General features: G+C 42.7%; 1 protein-coding gene across 1 annotated transcript; it reads left to right on the plus strand.

Moving 5' to 3' along the window:
• Positions 1-254: 254 nt before the first annotated feature.
• Positions 255-17523, plus strand: plcb2 (phospholipase C, beta 2). The gene is made up of 32 exons (XM_056426439.1): positions 255-338; positions 865-942; positions 1667-1735; positions 3049-3189; positions 3553-3632; positions 3761-3814; positions 3909-3984; positions 4149-4249; positions 4671-4828; positions 4921-5067; positions 5167-5324; positions 6537-6619; positions 6794-6878; positions 7586-7820; positions 7923-8005; positions 8103-8199; positions 8319-8403; positions 8538-8662; positions 8939-9090; positions 9529-9693; positions 9774-9873; positions 10050-10154; positions 10331-10395; positions 10549-10636; positions 10763-11230; positions 11419-11602; positions 12146-12287; positions 13477-13541; positions 14055-14090; positions 14319-14376; positions 15361-15444; positions 16678-17523. The coding sequence occupies exons 1-32, from the start codon at positions 255-257 to the stop codon at positions 16840-16842; spliced, it is 3816 nt and encodes a 1271-aa protein (XP_056282414.1). The 3' UTR covers positions 16843-17523.
• Positions 17524-20509: the final 2986 nt, after the last annotated feature.

Genomic DNA, 20509 nt, shown 5'->3' on the forward strand with positions numbered 1-20509 from the left:
TACTGCTCAGTCTAGAGTTCTGATTTGAGGTAGGTTGAAAGGGTCACTTCCACCTTTAGTCAAGTTGCTCATTTGTTTTTTGAAAACTAAATTTGCAATGCATATTTCCTGGGCTGCTTCCTGAGTAGTCAGAGGCTAAACTTCATTTCACTGTATCTTTTGGATTCAGATGGAGGGATTCGCTCATCAATGGTTTTGACCATGGTGGATATATTTTAGTTGTAGCATTACAAAGGTCACCTTAGAAGGGCAAAATGAATAAGAAAAGATACTTTCTGGACCCTCCAGTGGTCAAAGAATACCTGGTCAAAGGAGAACGATTTACCAAGTGGTCGGAGGTGAGTGAATATTTTGATAGTTGCTTTATCATTAAATACCAGCCAAAATGAAATATATGTACACATTTGTGTACACAAATCTGTGCAACTCTAACTGTGCATTTTGATATTTCACTGCGTGATGAGAGAAATGTAAGTTTAATTTGAATGGCTCTGTCATAACTAGATTACATTAGATTAGATATTCCTTTGTTAGTCCCACAGTGGGAAAATTGCAGGATCACAGCAGCGGGTGCACATTAGAGCATTAATAAAAGATACAAATAAAACAAAAAACACAATACTAAATACTAATGCTAAAATACTAATAGGAAACAAAATATATAGGCAGTGACCAAAGTGAATTTTCAGCACGTTAAAGCGTTCAAGATAAAGTGCTGAGTGTGCCAAGATCTCCAGTTGATATTGAATTTATGAACTTTTATGGAAGATATAAGTAGTTTACGTAATCATCAACCAGCTCTCTACGAGAGATTACAACTTAATATATCTCCTAAATGTGTGAACGCTAACTTTCCCCATCCAGGACTCCACAAAGACTGCTCCTGTCACGATGAAGATGGACCCGAAAGGTTTTTACGTTTACTGGATCAACCAAAGCAAGGTAACCAATATCAGATTGTACGATATGTCAGGGGTGTGGGGTAAAGGTTGACTCCAATTCAGTAGTTAATATAAATTAAATCTCTTTCTGTGCAGCAGACAAACACAACCAGGCAGATTAAAGCACATGTTGAATCGAGATGGTCATATATGACTCAAACTCAACGCTGTGGGATAGCTGCATACTGGTCCATGCAGCTTGTAGGGATTATTAATAAAAATGTGATGCATTTAATGCAGATGACTGCTTTATCTCTCTCTCTCACACACACACACACACACACACACACACACACACACACACACACACACACACACACACACACACACACACACACACACACACACACACACACACACACACACACACACACACACACACACACACACACACACACACACACACACACACACACACACACCACCGAGGCACCTTCTGGTTTCCACCACAGTCCAGAACCAGTGAAGACTACATGAAACGTGTGCCTCGTGTGTCTGGCCTCAATCATGCTCTTGTTGACTTTAAAGCGTTTGTGGGAATTTGAGATGAAAAAGAAGTTTCCTATCTAATGTCTCCAGACATTGCAGTCAAATATTCTCCACACAAACACAGTAAATACCATCGTTTTTGCACTTTGTCATGTCGGATGGTTTGTCTCTCAATCCATATTTGGACTGGTGCCTACATGTTGAATTTCTCTGCTTTCTCTGCTTCTTGTTTCTAGGAGACAACGTTTCTGGATGTTGCAACTGTCAGAGATACCAGAACAGGAAAATATGCAAGGCTTCCCAAAGTGAGTCCAGTATTATTACTTCATCTAATATCCTGCTCTCTGGTGCAATCAGGGTCAAAGTGGTGTGTTTGTTATGTAAGAATCTCTGCAGGAATGCAAATAGGCTGTCCAGCCCTTAGTTTGGCCATCAATATAAGAGGTGGATTTGCATTGCAAAAACAGCCCTGAACACATGCACCCACTCCCCCCGCGACAGAAACACACAGATGCACACACACACAACACTAAACACACACTGAGGCATGATCTGAGATTTCTTTTTGGCCAACATCTGACTGCTGCAGTGCCTCTTCCTCACTGGTCTCCACAGAGAGTTGCAGTATGCAGCCACCGTCACCCCTCACAGAGGGTTCAAAGGTGAAATCTGAAAACTGTTGACCACAGGGAGAGTGCTCAGCTGGAGTGCTGTTGCAGGCATGTCTTCCTCTTGGGCCCCTTTTGGGGGGGGTGGGGAAGTGGAGAGAAGTAATTGATTGTAAAGTAGTGGACAGACGAAGGTCGTAACTAATACACTCGTCATCTTGTCGCTGTTTGTGTTGGACATGAACGTGCGAGTGTGTCCCAGTGTGTGTGTGTGTGTGTGTGCATGTTTGCATGTCTTCGTCAGCACATTTGCATGTGTTGAACAAGCTCCTGGAGAACAAGAGCTGCAGACATCATCGTACGTCCTTCAGCAAACAGAGGGTGAACAGATGAATAAATAGTCAGTTTAAAAATGGCACCATATACACTACTGTTCAAAAGTTTGGGGTCATCCAGACAATTTCGTGTCTTCCATGAAAACTCACTTTTATTTATCAAATGAATTGAAAATTAAATAGAAAATATAGTCAAGACATTGACAAGGTTAGAAATAATGATTAATATTTGAAGTATTAATTTTGTTCTTCAAACTTCAAGCTCAAAGGAAGGCCAGTTGTATAGCTTATATCACCAGCATAACTGTTTTCAGCTGTGCTAACATAATTGCACGAGGGTTTTCTAATCAGATATTAGTCTTCTAAGGCGATTAGCAAACACAATGTACCATTAGAACACTGGAGTGATAGTTGATGGAAATGGGCCTCTATACACCTCTGGAGATATTTCATTAGAAACCAGACGTTTCCACCTAGAATAGTCATTTACCACATTAACAATGTATAGAGTGTATTTTTAATTAATGTTATCTTTATTGAAAAAACAGTGCTTTTCTTTGAAAAATAAAGACATTTCTAAGTGACCCCAAACTTTTGAACGATAGTGTATTTTGAGCCGATGAATTATTATAGGTTATGGGCCCATACTCTCTCTCTCTTTTGCCTTTTCCACAGCACTCCAAGGTCCGTAACGTGTTCAACATGGACTTCCCAGACAGCAACCATCTCACCAAAACCTTTACCATCGTCACAGGTCCCGACACAGTGAATCTGACCTACCATAACTTCTTTGCCGCGAAGGAGAAAGTGACACAGGTGATGTGTATGCACAGACTGTGTGTGTCTTTGTGTCTTTGAGCTGTTTGCAATCCTCCTTCACGTCTTCCCTGATTGTTCAAATGCGACCGTTAGCCATACAATGAGCCTTTGCTTCCCCCCGAGAAGGCGGCCTCTGTCTCCTCTTTATGACTCCAACGTCCGGATTTAATTACTATAATGAAATTTGTGCTTTGTTCAAACGCAACATGCCTGACTCTCATTTCCTGAGATACTATTATGTTAACACCCTCGAGTGGTGACTTTGTGCCCTTTTAAAATATACAATAATGACATAAAAAACAATTCATGTTGACATTGAATATAATATCCCGGTTTGTTTTGTAATCAAATGCACATCAGAACTGGGCGGATGACATCCTCGCAATCGCCTACAATGCCGCGAGAAACAATGCGTGCAGACAAGTGCTCCTGGAAAAGATGTAAGTGAACCTCATGCCATCTGACAGTTCAGCTTGTAGCGTTGCTGAGTGAAAAGGACACCATTTAATTTCTCCTTTTACGACACAGAATCAGGCGGTAAAAATAAAGCAACTGTGCTCCATCCTAGGTACACCCGCATTTCTCTTCACACCAACAAGGACGGCAAGGTCCTCGTGAAAAAGTCGGTCACAGTTCACGAGATGATGGCACACAGACATTTGTGCAGCAGATTTCCAAATTTCTTGCTCAATGTTTCACTGCGTGTGTCTTTTCAGTTTCTACAAGATGTTTCCTTCAGATAAGAAGAGGGTGGAAAGTGCCTTAGCGTCAGCACAGCTGCCTAAAGGAAAGGTTAGAACGCACAGACATTATGGTTGGCTGTGTGCTCTCTAAGTCCAGCTTTCTCTCAAGATTATTTTACTGCACTTTTGTGTAACCGCTGCCCACAACGTCCAGGTGTTTGTGAGATTGGGTCAAATGTTTGTTATTGTCGATAACGTGTTTTTACTTTTCAGCATGACACCATAAAGCCGGACGTCTTTACGGAGACCGCCTTCAAGGCCTTTCTGACAAACTTCTGCCCTCGGCCGGAGATCCTTGAGATCTTCACTTCTTAGTGAGTCCACATCGTCTGATGTGACTGGATAATCCTCCAGTTATCATCTTGCATCTTGCAGTTTTTTTCCAAATACGCACCTAATGTAACTACTGTCACATATTATTATATTAATATTTTTTTATCTTGCATGCATATTTTTTAGACTTCCACTAATTTTCAGTCAACAAAAGTGTATGGAGTTTTGTCATTACTTTCTGTATCGTCATCATTTTGCTCTTTGTGGGAAACATCTGAACACTTCTTATAAAGGCCTCAGCTAGTCATGAAGACATACACCTGCTTCTTTCCATATTCTTAATTTGGGAAACAAATGATTCCAAGGATTTACGAGTGACCCTCCAGTTCATGGTTAGCTACCTGGCATATCAGGCCGTGATACACAGGTGCAACCTCGTGTGTGCCTCACTGTGCCCTGCAGCTCCAACAAACCCACCATGACGAAGGAGAATTTCACCAAGTTCCTCAACGAGAAACAGAGGGACTCTCGGCTCAACGAGGAGCTGTTTCCACGTCTGCGACAGGACCAGATCAAGAATCTGATCGACAAATACGAATCCTCCACCAATTCAAGCAGAGGTGAGATTCAGTGATGATGGGATTGTTATGCGGAGGCTGGATCCTTTTGTCCTTTTGTTTTTAATACTTCAACGTGTCTTATTCACCTGCAGGTCTGATTTCTCCAGAGGGTCTCTTATCCTACCTGATGGGGTCCGAGACAACAGTTGTCATGCAGGACTCGCTGGCCAAGTGTCACGACATGACCCAACCGATACCCCACTACTTTATCAAGTCCTCCCACAACACATACCTGACAGGTCACATGCCCCGCTTTGATTTGAGCTCGGATCGTCTCTTACCTGATCAACTCGGCGCCTGAGGGTCATTAAGTAATTTCTCTGTCTGTCACCCTGCAGCTGGTCAGTTGACGGGCTTGTCCTCTCCAGAGATGTACCGTCAGTGTCTGCTGTCCGGCTGCCGCTGTCTGGAGCTGGACTGCTGGAAAGGCAAACCTCCAGATGAAGAGCCCATCATTACTCACGGCTTCACCATGACAACTGAGATCCTCTTCAAGGTGGTTAAACATAGAGTTAACATTCACATTTGACATATTGAACATTTTTGTCACCCTTTTATACATTAGCCTTCTGGATCCTGCACAATCTAAACAATAGGTACAACGACACTATTCGGATATGAGCAGAAGATGTGGTCAGATATAAATAGATTATATACAATATTTGTATTTTGTTTTATACTTAAAACCAAATGTATTTCTGTCCATACCGTAAACATTGAAACTGTCTTTTTAAAAATTCTACACACTTTTCAATTTTGATCATAAACACATCAAACCAATTTTGATGTCATCTCATTATCATACACAACTTCCACTTTTTAAAGACAAATCATGCAATATGGCCATTGGGACTGTAAATAGTCACACATTTATTCAGACTCCTTTTTTAAGATGAAATACAAATACAATTTGGGTACATGGTTAGCATATTATTATATATTTTATGGACTTCTACACTTCTACTACCTGTAGAATACTATTAAAGCCAGAAAATGAAGCAGTATAGATCAAACCAAACAACTTTGTATACAAGTCCACCCACTTCCTCTCTGTTTTCTACCAAAAATCTTGGGTCTTTTATAGTTAATGGCCAGGTCAGAGTTTCATGTGAGCAGTTTGCATTGTTTCAACATGACATCTTCAATGACCAAATAGTGGCACAGTGGGTCTATAAATAAAATGAAAGCCTTTAAATTCACTAATTACCTTTTATTCATGTCCAGGTGCACATTAAGGAGTAAAGAGTAAAAGAGAATGAACGTACACAGTAACACAGAAACACACGGGCAGGCCCACCCGTCGTCCTCTCACTCTCAACACTTCCATTTAAGGGCAGCCGGAGCTCCACAGTCTCAGTGTCCCGGACACAACACCTCCGTTCAGTTTACTGTCAGCCCCGAGATGTATTTGGGTTGGAGCTGACTACATTGCCTCTCTATAGAAGCAATAGTGATGCAGTTTGTCATGTTTTCTCTCTTCATGTTTTGGGAGTATTTTAATTCTTAACTCAGTCTGTTGATCTCATGCTGTTGTGCCACTTCCATGATTTTATTATATTCGTAGTCATGTTTTTTTGTGTTTGCTGAATCATCAGCTTATTTTTTTCTTTTCTAAAACTCTCGTGTCCATTGAATCTTAATATAATTCCAATATAAATTGACCTAAATGCCCCAAAAAACTAAAACGCCTGTGTTTTTTTGATGACAGGATGTGATTGAGGCCATCGCAGAGAGCGCCTTCAAGACCTCACAGTATCCCGTCATCCTCTCATTCGAGAACCACGTGGACTCGTAAGACCTGAGCTTTTACATGAGCTCTTACATGTAATGTTATTAACGCAACGTAATAATGTTCGGATGCTATTACCCCAAATGGAATATTGATGGAACATCTCAAGGGTATAATTGAACCTTTCGTTCTGGCCGTCACAGCGAACAGTAACCGGCGTTTCCGTTTGGTTCCAGGGTGAAACAGCAGGAGAAGATGGCCAACTACTGCAAAACGTTTTTTGGTGATGCCCTTCTAACAGATCCGCTGGACAAATACCCTGTGAGTATACCGCTGTAGCACCACTCACTTTCAAAATAAAAGAGTTCATAAATGAGGGGTTTGTTTGCTTGATACATGAAGGATTATTGTATCCTATGTGTCTGTGTTATGAAGGCAATAAACGGAAAGCTCAAGTTTCATGTGTGTCCTCTTCCTTATCTCCACTAGACGTGACCCTCATAGGCTCCCATACCCATCCATCTGATTCATATACCAACGCCTGTTTACCTCCTCCCAGCTGTGTGTGTTGTTTACAGGGTGTTTGTGTGTTCTTATTCCTCAGTCAAAAAGACAACATGTTCAACGTTCTGGAAATAATTCTGTTTCCCTGAAATGCCTCATGACTCAACATTTCCCCAAACCCTAAAACAAGTCAGCAAATTGTATTTACTGACATAATTATCTTTTTTATGTCATTTTATTAAGTGCAATCACACAGTAAAGTCCTTAGAGACATGTATACATAAATAACTTAGATAATGCAGTTAAAAGAAGTCCACAGGAAGTGTTTCCATGTTGTAAACATCTAATGTTCTCCCTCCATTGTGTGGCCGTGGGGGGCTGTGGCCTTCTCAGTAATTAAAAGAAGGACTCTCAGTAATGTCTGGTTGAGAGTAGGCCATGACCTTGATTTGTAAGTGCTATTATATGGTCACTGTTTACCACAAGTTAGTTTATGATTCTTTCTATTTTTCTGAACCATGCAGCTGATTCCGGGCCAGCAGATCCCCAGCCCCTCTGAGCTCATGGGTAAGATCCTCATCAAGAACAAGAAAGGCAGCCATGAAAAGCCGGCCCAAGCTAAGAAAACCACCCCAGCAGCAGACCAAACCACAACCGCCCCTTCAACCGCCCCTTCAACCGCCCCTTCAACCACCCAGGACCCAAACTCCACTACCCAGGATCCCGACAACCCGGCACCCAGCGTCCCGGAGACCCCGGGTGCACCAGGTGAGCCGCAAGTCAAATCAGATTATATTTAAAAGAAGCTGTGTTTAGTTATTTTTTAGGTGTCACTGACATTGTTTTTATCTGTTTAACCAGAGGTGGAAGCAGCTGTGGAGGACATTGAGGAACAAGAGGACACAGAGGAACAGGACGAGGAGAAAATGAAGACGTCAGATGAGGTAATGTGTGTGGTTACGATGGCAGTTTTATTGCTATGCATCATCTGTGGCCTTCTGAAACAGCTCAAGCGGTTAACTTCCTGTCGATCCCCCACAGGGCACAGCTGGACAAGAAGTCACAGCCTACGAGGCGATGTCGTCCCTGGTCAACTACATCCAGCCCCATAAATTCATCTCTTTTGACAATTCCAAAAGTATGTCTTTGCTGCGTAAATTGAAACCAAAATCAGACAAAACGAGATGTTATAACAAACTGCACAGGTAAACACATCAAAGTCAAAGTGAGTTTTGCAATTCTCTTTTCTCTCCACAGAGAAAAACAAGAGTTTCGCCATTTCATCTTTTGTGGAGACCAGAGGAGAGGCAATGATTTCTAAGACTGCTGTTGAGTTTGTTGAGTATCCTTCAGCAGGGCTGTAAATGCTCTAACATATGGACAACTGTATTAGATAATACATTTCTCTATGCTGCCACGAGAGTCTCCTGGTTCACCTAAACTACAGTCAACAACTTCCTCAACCATCTCTCTCAGATACAATAAGAGGCAGATGAGCAGGATTTACCCCAAAGGAACCAGAATGGACTCATCCAACTACAGCCCGCAGCCTTTTTGGAACGTAGGCGCCCAGATGGTGGCGCTCAACTACCAGACGATGGGTAGAGATGAACGCACAATACACAGATCGCCACTTAAAGTGTGCTGCCCTAAACAAGGAGATGTAACCATTCACAGTTTCCCTTTCATCACCGCTTGAGTCTGACATGTTGTACATGTCGTGTATATCTCTATCTGCTCTAACCTGATTTCTGTTTTTCACCACAGCATGTCAGTGTTGCACCTCGATGTGCTGTGCGGGCCTCTGCTGTGCTTTTCTTCCCCAATGCTCACTGCGCACATGGGGCCTGAACGGGATGTTTTGTGTCTATTTTCAGATTTCCCCATGCAGCTGAACATGGCTCAGTTTGAATTCAACGGCAGAACTGGCTACATGCTCAAACACGATGTTATGCGTCGCAGCGACAAAAAGTTTGACCCCTTTTGTGACCGGATTGACACAGTTGTGGCAAGCACACTGACCATAAAGGCAGGTTCACGGCCTTGCTGTTATCATTCTTCTCTCACTTTAACCATCAATGTGGCGTGTTCAGCTCATATCTGTGCAAACTACAAAACAACATTTTCATTCACTGAAGCGGCAGCATTTCCGGTGTTGCATTGTAGGAAAATTGATGTTATAAGTGTATCGCTGGGAGCTGTTTTGGATTGTCTAAACCGAGCACTTAATTAGCCTCAATAGCCTTAGAAAGGCAGCGTTGGTGTGTGGATGAATAGTCAGTAATAGAAGGTTCCTGCTGAGACTGATATATGGTTCCTGGTATTCAGCATGCTCTGCATGAGTGAAAGCCTGAGCTATATTTATACCCACTGTGTCCTGAACACGGGGCCACACAACAGCACCCATACCCTCAGCTGCTTTATACACGTACGCCATTATATGATTATTATTTGCCCGCATCACTAGATCTACTCGGGACAGTTTCTGTCTGACAAGAGCGTGAAAACGGGAGTTGAGGTGGAGGTGATTGGGCTTCCGGGAGACCCCAAAAAGAAATATCGTACCAAATGGACCACCACACCCAACGCCATCAACCCAGTGTGGAATGAGGAGCCTTTTGTTTTTGAGAAGGTGTGTGTCAGTCATTATGCCGCACTGTGTTGCTGCTGCTGTTGGGGGTCTTATTTATTTCTTGTTGCCACGATGCATAGATCTTGCTCCCAGAAATGGCCTCTCTAAGAATTGTAGTCCATGAGGAGAACGGTAAATTCTTGGGACACAGGATCATCCCACTTGGTGCCATCCAGTCAGGTCAGTGAGGACAACACCCACCTCACTCACTGCTTCATCTAATCTACATCATTCAAAACACCACTGAGTCTCATCCAAGGCGTTGGCATGTTTGCTATCAGGTTTTAGCTAGCTTTTGGATGAGGGGAGCAGCTGCCTTGTTTTTAAATCACAGATATTTGTTTTATGGCCTGCAGGTTTCCATCACATCTGCCTGCGCAGTGAGAGCAACATGACGCTCACTCTGCCTGCTCTCTTTGTGTACATCGAGGTCAAGGACTACATCCCAGCAGCCTTTGCAGGTGCTTGGATTTTTTTGGAAATAAAAAGCTTCTGCTGCAATTAAATACTTGTTACAATGACAGTCAGGGAGAACACTGATTTAGTTTGGATTTGTAAAGCTCTGTAGCATCTCGGTGTTTTCGGCATTGATTTTTGGTTAAAGTGTGAATTATTGACGTTTTTGATTCTTCCTCAGATTTCACAGATGCCCTTTTCAATCCAACAAAGGGAACAGAGAAGACCACAAAACCCCCAAATCAGGTAACAAAAAGCAGCCAAAGGAAACTTAATACAGCCATCATCTAGTGAAATTGACCTCAGTTCTCCCTTGAACCCTCAATAGCAACAATGCACTTCCTGGGCGATGAGCTTTCTTTATATTGTGAAGTTCCTGTCCTTTTTGTGCCCACGCAGGCATCCGCTGACTACGTTTCTCCCTATGAGAAGCCTCTTGTGGTCCCAATCACTGACATTGCTAAGGAAGGCGAGGCCCCTGCTGCAGGTAATGAAGGGAATGGGATGCAGTTCAACGTTTTTTTTTTATTTTTACAAACACTGAGCTTCAATTTTGCTTTTGCTTTTGTTGCAAATTGAAAAAAAGTTGTCGTTGAACACTTCCCTCTTCCAGCAGAGATTGCAGCATCTGAACCGGTAGTTGACACAAAGTCTGCTGCAGAAGTGAGCTCAGAAGTAGCTAAAGAAGAGAGTGAGAGCAAGTCAGACCCTCAACAAGCTGCAGCAGAACCTCCTCAAACTCCTGAAGATCCAGTCCCGGACCCAGGAAGCGCCACACCTGAAGCCCCTCCTGAAGCCACACCTGAAGCCACACCTGAAGCCACACCTGAAGCCACACCTGAAGCCCCTCCTGAAGCCACACCTGAAGCCACACCTGAAGCCACACCTGAAGCCACACCTGAAGCCCCTCCTGAAGCCTCTCCTTCCCCTGAGAAGCCGGCAGTTCAAGACCCTGAGCCTGCTTCAGAGGATCCACCAGAAGCTGCCGGCTCTGCTGTAGAGCCTGTTGCTGCTGTTGCTGCTGTTGCTGCTGTGGCCGTGCTCGTTCCAGCAAGTGCATCTCCCGAGTCTGCCGGATCAGGTGAGTCATCTCAGCCGCCGACATCCAGCGAAGGTAACACCAAAGTGCTCCATGCGTAGCACTCATCGCAGTTTCTTCTTAGACCTATTTTGAGCAATTTAGACTTTTTTTGTTTTTAAAAATGCATATCCACTGCCGACACAAGTGGGAGGATTCTAACTACAAACCCTTGTGTGTTTGTGGTGCAGAGCCTTCAACTGTGACGACTGAAGAACTGACACAGCACAAGAACTATCTGAAGGTCACCAAGCGCCAGGAGAAAGACATGAAAGATGGAGACAAGAAGTATCAGAAAAAAGGAGAGGATCTGATTCAGAAATACTCTGACACGTTCAAGGCCATCAAGAAGAAGACCTCTGTGAAGAAAAAAGAGTGAGAAGATTAGTTTTTCCCCCCAATTTGTTGTCATTTTGCAAGACAGTTTCCAGCTGAAATATGGTAGGAGTAAACATAAAATAATTGACAAAAGACAATTATAAAGTGTTTGTGGAGGAGGGGTGTCCTGTTATATGATTGAATCTGTCCACTTGGTTATGTTTAATCACTCACCAAAGACGGGTCAGTTTCCTACGAAGTAGAAGTGAATTCAGCAGCGTATTAATACTTACCCACTAATGAAGTTGTTGTTGTTTCGGTCAGTGTCATTAATGAGATTTAATTTAGAAGCACGGAAAATATTCCTCGGCTAATGTGTTTTCCCAGCTGAAGCAGAATATGAGAGGATGAAGAGAACAAGTAAATGAGTATTGGCTGCACCGCCCTCCACGCTGATCTGATAGGAAACAATGTGTTACTCAAGGCTGAATGAGCATTGCTGTCAGGGATTTCCAGTAAATACACAGCTTTATTTTAAGTTGATGACTTTATTCCCATTGCATATGTCCTGTCATGTTGTATGATGTATGCTTCCCACAGCGGAGGGGCAAACGCCTCTGAGTCCAGCGGGCAGACGGAGCGAGTGCAGGAGCAGAAGGACAAAATGCAGGTTGAGCTGCAGGCTGTGTGGACGGAGCAGAGTGATCAGTTGAGGAAGAGGAGAGAGCAGTGTGCAACAGAGGTGAGTGTAATACAGGCTAGTGTTTAACACACCACGCAAAGCACCATTAAACATTTGAATTCCCCATTTCAAATTAAAGAAAAGACAATGATGAAAAGTGAATCGGTACATTTGCTTAAGTACGGTTGGTAAAACTGCACTCATCAATATTCTCATATTAATAAAGGGCCAGTTGACTATGTGTAATGTGAGAGGCGTCGCTCTGAGTAGCAACACCACTGAGCATGATCATCTCCATGACTTGATTCTGCAGTTCCTCTCAGCCCGACAGAGCGTTTTAACATCCATCTGCTCAGTGTTGAGGTTTTACAGCCGGAAACTTTACTGTTTCATTTCAGTGTTGAATTAAAAGTCGTACACAATATAAACACTAAACACTACAATGCTCAGCAACACACTGTCAAAGTTAGTATCAGGTGGTGGAGCATTCAGCAGCTAAAGAGCCGGATAAACAACTTTGCCATATCGACTTTGCTAGTTCATTTCCAAATAAAGATTTGAATACAAAACATAAAAAAACATGATGCATTGTTTCAGAATAAACTACCGTAATTACAGTATAATAACACTATTGAGCGCCATGGTTGGCGAATTCTTCCAGCAGATGCCAGATAACTGCATAGTTCCAGCGAGGGAACCTTTGTTGCATGTCATTAAAAAAACATTTGTTCCATCTCTGGCATTGATATTTGTGCTCAATTAAGGATGGACATACTTTTTATTATCCCCTAAAGTGTGAGTGTCCATTCGTCATTTTGCTGCCTGATCAGAAGTACGCTCATGAGTTAGCAAAAGAGGGGGCGCTCTGTGGTCAGGGGTAGCATATGCAAAAGGTAACAAAGATGACCCTTTAGGGAATTAATGGACTCAGGACCTGCCCCTCGGGTCCTAAGGGGGCGGGGCGATCCACTGTGTGAGACCCACTCAACACAGACACAGGAAACTGACTCATCAGACTGAGTGTGCAGACATACTGCAGAAGTGCTGTGTCGTGAGGTTAGCTAAGGTCTTGGACAAAGAGATCTCATTAAATGTACTAAAGTGATTCACATTAACGACTAAGGGATGAACTTTTGTTTGGAGACTTTAATCACACACAGCACGGACATTGTTATTCAGAGCTACTCACGTCTCTTTTCTAGCTCTATCTTGATACCAATTCTGTCCCTTATTTCTTATATTTGGACAGAGGCTGGCCAAACTTTTGGAGCTGGCCGGAGAGAGGCACCACATTGAACTGAAGACCCTGGAGAGGTGTGAGCACACATTCAACACATTTTGGGATATGTTCTACATACTGAGAGTGCCGAGGGCTTTTCTGAGTCTGTCCAATCTGTGCCTTGAGATTGGGATGTGACACTGTGTGTGTGTGTGTGTGTGTGTGTGTGTGTCATCTGAGGTGAAACATTTGACATTTTGAAAAGACAATACCATCAGAAAATGAATAAATAACCTCAATATGTGTGTCTTCCGATGTCCCTGGCTGGCTTGTGGTGTCCTGGATGTTATGTGTAAGTGTTATCCCGAGTCCCCAGCTGGCAGATGGTTATCCCAGGACAAGCATTATCCATCAGGTGTTTAAACAGCAGTAGGGAAGCGAAGGCAGCCGCGGTAATCTACCTGTCCACACGGACACTATAGCATCACATTTAAGCCTCCCGTCACCTCAGAGACACACAGACACTCAGTTGTTCATTGGAACATGTTTAATTTCTAGAATTTAAATCCAGCACTTTCCTCACTTTTTGTCTTTGCCTTGGTTTGCAGTGAAACCAAAGAGCCTAAAAAGAAGTCATCCACCAAGTAAGTTCACATTATGACCTTGCTTTCAGTCCTTTTGTGTGTTTTCATTCATTATCGTTTATCTCGTTGTGTACCAGCTTCTTGTCCAAAATGGAAAAAATATAAGACGATAAATGTGCTTACCCCTTTGCCACATGGCATTATATTGGGTCTGGCTTGATTTTATTAATTTTTAACAGTATGTACAATATATTTTTCTAACTGAAAATGATAATTATCCTCTTTTAGGCTGAAAAAGTCAATGAGCACAGAGGTGTTGGATGAGCCTAGTCAGTCTGGTGGTGCAGTAAGTAGTCTTTTTAATCCATTGAAATGAGGCATTTTGAGCATGTATGTACAAGAAAAAAAATGGGCTGAGAGTTTTCTGAGAAGATTGAAACCAAAGCTCTGTGCAGAAATGATCTCGCTTTTGCTCACATCTGGTTCGCTTAGCTTAGCATAAAGACTGGAAACCGGGGGAAACATTTACAGCCTGGATCTGTGACCATGAATCTCAAAATGTACCAACCTGAACCCACGCTCACATACTCCCCCGTGTTCGCCTACACACCCACCCGCACACAATATTGAACAGTGAGTATACTCACATGTGAGCATGCACGCCCATTCACACACACACACATTGACAAACACATACACCCTTTTTATCCACAGAGGAAAGTGCAGTGTGCCCTGACCGTAGGCCAGGCTTATCTATTACTCAGAGGCTGTTTACAGGGAGCAGACTAATCCATGTGTGCTCATGACTCACTCCGCTCTTGTTCTTCTGGTGGCTCATCAAGAGTCAGACCTGTTGTATCTGGGCTATCCGGCCATTTCCCTCTGCTCCTCTCCGATCGACTTCATCTGGAAAGCAGCAAACCCCACTCACACCTCTACACTTTAAGATCCCATTGCAGCTCATTTTTATTTACTTAATCAGCTGTTGCCGATTTACGACGGCAACTATTTATAACACAATCACTTGCGTAATCAGCAAGGCCTCAGTATTGAATAAGGACTGTGGACCCGAGCAGGACAAGTCTAAACTGTTGCGACTTAACTGTATTGATCGTCCTGCTCAGGTTGCATCCCGTGGGTGCATTCCTCTCTCGATACACACACACACACAGGGAAAAACATGTGCAGGACTTCTTATAGACATGCAAACCGCCTTTGTCTCTCACTCACTTGATTCAGCATTCACACACACACACACACACTCAAACCACAGATCGATCAAGTTTTACAGTGGCCACATGTTGTGCTGTGCTCTGTTGCATTGTGACAGTCTTCAGATAACAGCTCACAACAAGAGGCTCTGATGAAGAAACAGGCTGCTACGCTGGAGGAGATCAAGACACTGACTAATCAGGTACAGACACTGACACCGGGTACACACACTCATCAAGGAGGTGGTTGCACTGACTTGTCACACTTTTGGAAAACAAACTATGGGATTCAGGAGGTAAACCGGGACCTAAACGTCCCTTTGGCAGATTCCTGTATTCCTGTTTGTGATTTCAACGCATCTGAAGATCTGTGAATGCGAGGAAAATTATACCGATGACAGTCATACCAGTCAGCAAATGTTCAGTACTGCAAACCTGGATGATTGGGAAACATCACATTGTACTGCCTCCTGAGTGAGGACTTTTTTTAATGTATTGGACCATAATGGGAGGGAGGTCTGCAGATGAGACCAGACCTAAAGTCAAGGTTAAACAATGGAATATTTCACTTTAGGGTTCACTGAAATCATGATAACATTTTTCCTTGCATGAATATGGGAACTATAATATTTAATTAGTCTTACAGTGAATACATTTTTCGACTTCCTTGACCTGAGGTGGTCAGAGCCCTGGGTGTGTCCCCACGAAGTGATTCATATGTAATCAATACAAGAAATGTTCAAACTTTGCCAGCAATAAATCACCGCTTTTTTCAAATTCATTGCCAACCGCGGCCATCTATCCACTCAGTGATCGTACGTAATGTTTCAGGGTGACACATTCAGTTTAGGCAATTGAGATTGTACAGACCCAGCTCCCACCGCTGCAAATGATGTCAGAGCTACTTCATGACAATGCGTTGCTTTGGATTTGTCAAATCTTGGCAGTTATTTTTGAGAAAAGAGGTGTTGGATGGACTAAACACGCGTGAATGCCAGATGGATGGTGTGTTCTCATGTCTCAACAATAATATTAGCTTACAAATACAGTTTTTGATATTGAGAGAAGCAGTGGGAGTAATTTCAAAGATTAAGGGACAAATGAGGATTCTGTCTTTCATTCAACATGCAAGCTAATTGCTGTATTTAACATCATTGATTGAGTATTGAGACACTTTACTTGATGCAGGCACTCTGGCATCAAATATGCTGATCATAGCTCACCATCACCCTTGTTCAAAATCAGTCCACTGGGTTCATGCCAGTTCCCTAGCTTGAGGTTAGCAGTGATCATTATTTTGACTCGCGCCAACAGAAATAATCCATCCTCTAAAGATTACGATGAGAATCTGGCAGAGAAAAGAATCCATGAACACGTCAATGTGCCCTTTGGAGAAGCCTGTAACCTCTAACTAAGCTTTGGCCCTGTGTCTGCAGCTCAATCAGGAGGCCCTGACGGACCACAATCAGAAACAGAGGTCTCTGCCAGCTGAAGTGAAAGAGGCCGTCAACATCTGCGTGGGCGCTCACTTTCCCGAGTTGGTGGACAAGGCTGTCGACGTGAAGGGGGAGGGAGTCTATGGAGAAGTCTTCCTGGGTTAGATGTGCCTTTTGATCCATGACCCTCCCGTGTAACTCCCTCCTGACCTTTTAGAAACTTCTTCTTTTTTTTAACACTCTCACCTGTTACATAACCTGTAGTCTAAGCACAACTGTGGAATAGTAGAAGATTCATTTATCTGTGTGAAATGTTTTACTTTAGAGGTGCTGGTCGTAGAGAGGGATATTTAAGATTTGATCAATTGGAAATTATTTTCTTTTAACTCTTTATTTATGTTGCATTTCACCCATAAAAAATAGCCGTACACAGCAACACATGTCTTGCAGGTGAAAGGCCATCACTGAAAGCTTGTGTTTGGTACCCACAGTGTCCTCCCGGTTCTCTTAATGAGATCAAAAGTAGCAAAACATTTAGCAAAAAATATTTCGCGGCAAGATGGGTTATTAGAGTCTGCAGGCTGAATCGGGACGATGACTCCATCTGTTACACGTCAGCATATGGTGGGTAATACTCCATGAAGACACAGCAAAACCCAGAGATGTAGGTGTGTTGTAGTTGAAATAAAGTTTTTCAAAAAACAAAAACCACATTAACTCTTTCACCAAAACAAAGGTTTGATGACGATGAAAATACAAAACAGGCAGCACCAGTTCATACGTTTTCCCTCTGCATCATTTGTTCTTGCGATGAATAGTTCCTAATAAACTTTTCTTTTCACTGTACTTGTGTGTGTATTCCCTATGTTTTTTGTAGTTTTACTGAATACGTTTACATTCCAGTCTTTTGTCTGGTTTTATCCTATACTAGTCATGTTTCCATGAAACTTACAGAAATCTGACCTTATCCAGGTTTCTGTTCACCTGCATCAGAGAAAGGTGCGTCATTCTGTACTATCTGGCACATCTGATCTCTGCTTCAATAAACTCAGTCGTCTTTTGTAGTCAATTCTCATATTTGTTTGAATGGCCATTATGGGACTGACAGAAAATGCTCAGAAACCTGAATAAGGTGTTTACATGCCACAGCATCCCAATATCCACTAGAGAACTCCAGCTAACATGCAGGTGTCTGAAACCAGGGTGAAATATGGACATGTACAACATGTTATATGCACCAAAAAAATCATTGGCAGGATACTAATTTGCATGTAGTACTCACTGAGAGAATTGTTCTCTTTTTTGCAATGACCTGTTCACGGTCACACAGTTATCCACATTCACACCTGCGGAGCTGCCCGGTGTCACCACAGGCTAAGCTGTTGGGCCTTGCTCAAAAGCACTGGAACTGATGGAAGTGGAGCTGTTCTTTCACTTACATGTTCTGCTGGTCCGACTCAGACTGGCAACCCTGGGCTTACACAGAATGCTTCTCTTTAGACCAGTAAGTGTGTTTCCATCCATCTGTTTTTATGCCCATTTTTAATTTGCAAAGTTATCGCTAAAAGCACAATTAGACGTGACACCTGTCTCCTGACAGAATTAGCTCAACAAACTGTTTATCTCAACGTTCATGACTTCTAATATTGACATAAAAGCAGCGGATGGGAACACAAGAGAAGCACGATCTAGACGTGCTCTTTGCAATCAGAAAGTCCAGGGGTTCAATCAGCGGTGGGAAAGTGGTGCTTGGAGGACGGTTATGACTGTCAAGGAGCATCTCCATAACTCTCTCTCTATCTTTCTCTCCCTCTCTCTCTCGTCTCAAACCTCTACACCAGACAGAGTAATTTGGCAAATTATGGCACTAATGATGATTAATAATTGTTATTCATAATCCACGTAATTGCGATGCCTTTGCTCTCCAACTACCATGAGATCTGTGCTGGAACAAGTGCTCTTCCTAAAACACAGCCGCAATAAAGCCACGTGGACTGGAGAGAATGCAAACGAGAATAATTTGAAAGACAAATGTTACTAATCTATTTCAGCTACATTTATGGGACATTGAATGATGGAGATTGGGGCAATCTGTCATATCAATTAGAGCCACGTATTTTTTCAAGTGTTTACACTCACATGCAGGGGCAGTTTTTCCTACAGGCGGTATAAGCGGCCGCCTAGGGCGCCATTCAGAGGGGGGCGCAAAAACAAACAAAACAGTTTTTTTGTTGCTGGGCAGTTTTTTTTGCGCCCCTCTCTATATCTCCAACCAATATATTAATGTTATATTTTCATTATTTAACACTCTTAAATTTACATATATTATTGTATTGTTTGTTATTATTATTGTTTGTTAACTAAGTTGTTTATTTGTTTTGACTCTATAGTGTACACTTTGCACTCTTGTTCTTGCAATGAATAAAGCACTACTGTTAAGAATAGCGTCAATGATTTTCCGTAAAAAAAAAAAAGAATGTTCCGTTTCACATATTGGTGAATTCCGTTTTGTCTAATTTTGTTCAGGTAGATTGATTGCTTAAAATTAGTGAATAATATGTGCCACAAGTGACCCAGACCTTCTAAGATTGTTGTTTGCCAGCCATCAACAGAACAGAAAACAAAAAAAACATTATTTGCAGGCGACGAGGGAGTGAATGTGCACCGTTGATCAGGGGGGCGTGGCCGGAGCGTAGTTCAGCACAGACGTGACATTTTCTCAGGGATTTTGTTCTTTATTTAATGTTTGTTCATTGTTGCGATCGTTGTTCTGTTTATTTGAAAGAAATTCAGTCTTGCAGGGCAAAATGCAAAATCGTTTTTTGTTGGGGGGGGGGGGGGGCGAGTGAAGCTCGCCTAGAGCGCCAAATGTGCTAGGGCCGCCCCTGCTCACATGCATTTGTTAATGAACACAGCTTCCCCCGGACTCGCAATCTGTCTGTATTTCTTATTTCCTTTTCTGTGTGACACCAATCTTCTGAATTAAATTACATGATTGACATTTAAAAGTGGCAGAACTGAAATAAACAACTTCTGGGAGACACAGCTTGTGCCTGAGAGTCCTGCCACCTCATGCACAACGCAGATGAACTGTGAGGTTTGGAGTGTGAAATCATTTAGCCCTGAATCACCGGGCTGATAAATTTACATAAGACAACTCAGGCAGCTCGGTCTCATACCAGCTGGAGAGGGAAGGCCTGAGCAGGAGCTTTGCCACCAGGCAACACTTGGCTGGAGAGCCAAAAGAAGGAAGGAAGTGCTTCTGATCACACACACACACACACACTCACACACACAACATGTATCCACTGAAGCAGATGTTAAGATGAACTAATGTGATATTGGTTGCATGCATGTTCAGATAGAAATGTTAAACTAAAAACTGGGAGATGGTAAAAGTGCAGGATGAAATAAATAATATAGCAAAATCCCTATAGAGTGGTTTGCATGCTGCAATTTAAAGACTCAATTCAGCACAATGTTCCAAAATTAAAAATTAAAAGAACAATAGCGGAGAATACAAATTGTGTGTTTTAGGATGAGCACAAAGAATGAGGACACTGTGTAGAGCACGTGAGAAGAGTGAACTCCTGTTCTTGTCCTCTTGCTGTTTCCTGTGTGAAGGAGCCGGCCTGACCCACAGAAGGTGGACACTTATGATCTATAGCCCATCTTGGCTTGAAGTGTATGCCAACCTAGATGAATACTCCAACCTAGATGAATACTCCAACCTAGATGAATACTCAGCACACACACCACCCACATACACACCACCTGCTGAAGCTGCACCGTCACAGGCTGCATGTCTGTGTGTGTGTGTGTGTGTGTGTGT

This window comes from Pseudoliparis swirei, chromosome 11 (genome assembly GCF_029220125.1).
Source record: "Pseudoliparis swirei isolate HS2019 ecotype Mariana Trench chromosome 11, NWPU_hadal_v1, whole genome shotgun sequence".
In the NCBI taxonomy this organism is placed as follows: domain Eukaryota; kingdom Metazoa; phylum Chordata; class Actinopteri; order Perciformes; family Liparidae; genus Pseudoliparis; species Pseudoliparis swirei.